Here is a 5134-nt window from a genome sequence, read left to right on the forward strand (position 1 = left end):
AGAATTTAGTAAACGACGTATGAGGAAATCATTCATACCTTGATTCCATATAGTTTAGTAAACAGCTTCAATTAGAATATGAATTCTAATTCCTCCTCAATTCAATTCATCCTTACCCAATTACAGATTAGTAAAATATGTCATTAATTTGATCTATATTCAATTCGGCTTCTTAGTTTAAACCATAAATTATATTTCTCCTAACGTTGATAGAAATCTCAAAATCAAAATTCATCTATTCCGCTGAAAAATTAAATAGTTAAATGCTCTAACCTATAATTATAAAAGTGAGCAAGTTTTATATTACATTATGTGAGATGAGACTTATCTTAGTCCATTCATTTTAGAAGCTATCATTAGACTTTGTCATGTTTGGTGACTAGTATTTGATTGGACTGGAAAAGTCACTAAGGAGGAAATGAAGGGGATGAATGAGTTTTCATGTTGGGGGATTAGGAGGGATTAGTTATAAGGTGTTGTTATCCTACAATTTTGTATGAATTAGATGGGATAAATTTTTTTTAATAAGTAATCCATCTTCTACCTTCAACTTGGTACATTTCTTCCTTAAACATGTTTTAAATGTAAGGGAGTATCCAATCCAATCTAATACTAGTCACCAAATACGGAAATCATCTTGGTTAAACCAAAAAGAAATGCACTCATTCCTTATCAAATGATAAGAGAGAAATTACACCGCGAGAAGCGAATAATGACATTTTAAAAATAAAAAAACCCAATGGCATCACTTTATATTTTTGTTGAACTTTATAAATTTCAATCCAATAACAAGCCTCAGAGCAAAGCATAATCACCACATGAACATAGCTCTGCAAAACGATTTAGAGAGTACCATATGGGCACTTAAGATTCTAAAAGAACATATGTTCAACTACGCTTATGTTCATCAAGCCAAACATGCTTATATCTCCTTATTGTATATCAGCTGGCCCCTCAAGATTGAAGTTAGATATACCAATCAGTTTTGCCTAGCATGAGCCAAAATTAAATAGTTCGATATGATATTGATAAGGTTTCGATATCATTATCAATAACATGTTAATCACCAAACATATCCACAATATGGAAGAAAAAAAAATCTGTGAAGATATGTATATGTAATCCACTAGTTGCACTTATTGCCAAAAGGTAAAGGGATCGATCAAAACTAAGAAACAAGAAATGTAGGGGTTTGGAAGATGACAATTCATGTACCAACAATCCCCATAAAACTGAGATATATGAAATGATCGATGATAGTGATGCTATATATGTTTAATTTGACTTGTAATTAGAGCCTTGCATATTTGTCACGACTTGTGGAGCTAAAAATACATTCTATTTCTGAAATTGTTTGTACAAAGCTAAGGAACATACATGTGACGGAAAGGAAATTTAAGACCCCAAGCAAAATTGTTACATATACAAACCCAAAAAAGAAAAAGAAAAAAAAGAAAAAAAAAGAAGAAGAGAAAATTGAAGCACAAGCCTTTGCTAGCTAAAGGTTAAATAAAATCGTCAACGGAATCTAGCCGAGTGGAAAAGACCTAGAATTGAGGACCAAAAGTCTCATGTTCCAATCCCCACAGCATTATAGTTGTGTGTGTGAAAAATTCTCATCCTCTCTAGTTTAGACTATCGCTTGTACTAAAAAAAAAAAGCTAAATAAAAATCATTATCCCCTGTAAACACCACTGAACCTGTAAACACCACTAACTCAGAGAATAACCTAATTTCTCACTTGTTTATTTTTTTCCTTCCTTAATTTTTTTTTTTTTATACAGCAAGTCAATATTGTTAAACATTATTTCAGAAGAATAATATGAGAATTACAAGAACTCCTGCAGTCTTTGTTTGTCTTCCAAAGTTGAGCAACGTCGTTGGCAATCTCAACAGCATCAGAGGCCGTTCCAAGAAGCCCTCTTCTTGTGAAGCCAACTGTGTAAAGTCCTTCACTTCCTCTCCAGCAGTCAGGAAAGGGTGTTTTGGGCATGCCATCTTTGGTGAAAAAATCACAACCCTGAAATTAAAATTAATAATTTTAATAATTTTTTAAAAAAATATGCATACTGCCTGAGAAGTAGCCATCATACATGAAGAGGCAAACCAAAATGCAAAAAAAACCCGACTTGTTTTATTCTTTTTTGCATGGAGAAAAGAAGGGTTTTGTAGGTGTATGTGGCATGTGTCCAAGAAAGAAAGTGACAGGTGATGCAGAAAAAGATAGAAGTAAATACTAAAAAAAAGTTGCAGCTGGGCATTGTCAAGCTTACCTTGAGCCAAGTAGGCACATTGCTTTTGTACCCAGTTGCTAAGATTATAGAATCAAACTCCTTTTCCTGTCCATTCATAAATCTGGCTCCATTTCTTGTTATCTCTTTCACACCTTCCACCACCACCTGCAATACCAACAAGTTAGCTATGAATCACAAACCATTCTTTTTGGTTTCTTTTTTGGGTTGGTTAAAGGCTTAAAGCAAGTACCTTTATTTTGCCAGATTTTATCTGTGACAATGCTCCTACATCAAGCACGGGGGTTTTTCCTGTGGCATTTTTTAGCTCAATTGGACCAGTTTTTGGCCTCCTGAGGCCTAATTGGTCTGTGTTGCCTAGGATGATTGTGGCCAGTAGCAAGAGGACCTTGTCAACAAGTTTCAACGGCAGCCATTTGAGAAGTGCCATTGCAATTCCAAAGGTTGAGAAACCAAACATCTCTCTTGGTAGAACATGAACCTGTGGCATCAAAATTGCAAACATAAATCAACAAAACCCAGAAAAGAAAATTATGCTGAAACAACGTAGAGAGAGTGGAGGCTTACAGTGTTTCTAACAACCATATGAGGATTTGCATTGTGTCTGCAGAGGTCTAGGCTGACTTCCATGCCAGAATTTCCACAGCCAACAACCAAAACTCTTTGGTTTTTGAAATCAGAGCCAGATTTGTAGAGACTGGTGTGAAGAATAGGGCCTTGAAATTTCTCCATCCCACCAATTTCTGGTATAACAGGCTCAGCATTCTCACCTGTGGCCACAATAAGCCACTTGGAAATGTACTCAAAATCTTGAGTCTTAACCCTCCAAAACCCAGAATCAAACTCAGCGCTCTGAACAGCTTGGTTGAACTTGGGCTTGATTGAGAAGTGTGAAGCATAGGTTTCCATGTAGGAAATGAACTGGAATTTTGTTGGGTACCTTGGGAAATCTTCAGGGAAGCCCATGAGTGGAAGCTCACAGAATTGTTTGGGAAGGTGAAGCTTGAGGCGGTCGTAGGTCTTGTGCTGCCATAGAGAAGCTATGCAGTCACTTTTCTCAAGAATTAGCGAAGGGACGCCATGGTTGGAGAGGCAAGCAGCTGCTGCAAGACCAGATGGTCCTGCGCCTACAATTATAGGCCCTTGAACAAACCCACAATTTGATTGTTGTGGGTTTTCTTGTTGGTTTTCTTTACAAGAACCCATGTAGGAAAATCCCAAGAAAAGAGAGAGAGAGAGAGAGAGAGAGAGAGAGAGAGACAGAGACAGAGAGAGAGAGAGAGAGAGGCTTAAAGAGGGAAAGGGAAAGAAACCTTTGTGTTTCTTTTTACTTGCTCTGTTTTGAAGACTCTGTTAAGGCTCTGTTTCTTTCACTCTGTTTTGCTGAGGAAAAGAAAATCTTGGGGGGTGGATGGATGAGGTGGGAAGGAATTTAAAGAGGGTGGGATGAAGGGTTTAGGGAAGTTCAATGCAAAGCGAATCAGCGGTATGAGATGTCTGAGGACTGATGAGGACCTTTTAATGCATAGAGAAGAGAGTAAGCAAATAAATAAATAAAAAACCAGAGTTATTATGAGAAGTGATAGGTAGAGAGAGAAACTGAGAGAATGAGAGAGAGAGAGAGAGCGGTGTAATGGAGGCGTGAAGGTTAAGAGAAAGGATTTGGTTCTCTTTCTCAAGGCTTCCTTCTCAGCTCTCTGTGTGCAGAGTTTTTGGGAGGGTAGAAGTTGTAGTAGTAGGCAATGGGGCAAAGGGGAGGTATAAATACATTTATGTGGGCTTTTAATTTAAGTTGAATTTTGGAGCATTGGACATGTCCCACTCGCACTTTACAACATTGGTTTGTACCCTCTCTGGCCAGTTCTCAAACAGACATCGGCCAGCTGATTGAATTTAAACATGTAAATACCCAGTGAGAATGACTAAAGATGGTGGGTACAAAGAAAGGGAGATGGAGATAAAAAAAAGTGCATATTGATCATCTAGTATGTGAAGGAGAAAACGTATAAACACTCTACTTTTGAAGCGATATGAGATTAGATTGTTATCCAAGTTCATATGGCACAATAAATTGATTTAGATTCCATATGAGACTATTAGGGCGATCAAAACTCAAATCGGTCAGATCAATTTCTTTCAGTTTTTTACAAGAAGGACGCGGTTGAGAAGCGTGGGGTGAAATTGTGGATGCCATTGCCAAATAAGCAAGGGAGTAGTTGTTGCACCGCAGGAAGCAGCGGTGAGGAATATTTGCTTGTGTCAACAGCCGTCCGATCGCGTACTATTGCGCCACATGGCATAATTCTTGCCGTCAAAGTAACAACACGAAAATGGTATTCCAACATTTTGATGTCGATTGCATTTTAAAAAGTAATTTTACTAACAACTTGGGAGTGATATGAGATTTGGACCCTTATGTAGCGTTTTTTTTAGTGAACTCCTGTAGTGGTTTAAAGCAGTACATTATAGTCATGTGCTTTTTTCTTCTCTTTTTCGAAAAAAGTTTAGGGAAAGATTGGTCACTCTCACCACCAGCATTAGGGCAAATCCACAACCCAAATAAATTAAAATAATTTAATACAGTTTAAATTATCGTTTGTATAAAAAAAAAATAATTGTAACTAAAATATACATATGTGTACATGTAAATAATTTTTTACTATTATAACAATACTATTGTTTTTGGTAATGGTATTTGTAATAATAAAAAAATACTTTTACTTTAAAAGTTAAACAGATGGCAGTCCTACAATTTTGTCCGTTGATATAATTAACATGAAAAAGGAAAGTTTTGTTTTTTTGGAAGCTTGTTGTCTCTAATTATTTATTTTGATAACTCAGTTATTATATTTAAAAGAAGAAGAGGCTCCAGGGGAGGAACA

General features: G+C 36.5%; 1 protein-coding gene across 1 annotated transcript; it reads right to left on the minus strand.

Annotated features, from left to right (window-relative positions):
* Positions 1 to 1717: 1717 nt before the first annotated feature.
* On the minus strand, positions 1718 to 3986 carry LOC117614061 (probable indole-3-pyruvate monooxygenase YUCCA4). Its single transcript, XM_034342741.1, has 4 exons — positions 2820 to 3986; positions 2485 to 2733; positions 2274 to 2399; positions 1718 to 2020 (listed from the first exon to the last, which is right to left on the minus strand). The coding sequence occupies exons 1-4, from the start codon at positions 3456 to 3458 to the stop codon at positions 1805 to 1807; spliced, it is 1230 nt and encodes a 409-aa protein (XP_034198632.1). The 5' UTR covers positions 3459 to 3986; the 3' UTR covers positions 1718 to 1804.
* Positions 3987 to 5134: the final 1148 nt, after the last annotated feature.

This window comes from Prunus dulcis, chromosome 1, assembly GCF_902201215.1.
Source record: "Prunus dulcis chromosome 1, ALMONDv2, whole genome shotgun sequence".
In the NCBI taxonomy this organism is placed as follows: domain Eukaryota; kingdom Viridiplantae; phylum Streptophyta; class Magnoliopsida; order Rosales; family Rosaceae; genus Prunus; species Prunus dulcis.

Bases quoted from the DNA above. Each gene is read 5' to 3' on its own strand.
- LOC117614061 (XM_034342741.1), bottom strand. From the start codon at position 3,458: ATGGGTTCTTGTAAAGAAAACCAACAAGAAAACCCACAACAATCAAAT. The intron at 2,734-2,819 runs GTAAGCCTCCAC...TTGATGCCACAG, and splicing joins ATATGGTTGTTAGAAACACT to GTTCATGTTCTACCAAGAGA. The intron at 2,400-2,484 runs GTACTTGCTTTA...TTGGTATTGCAG, and splicing joins TAAAATCTGGCAAAATAAAG to GTGGTGGTGGAAGGTGTGAA.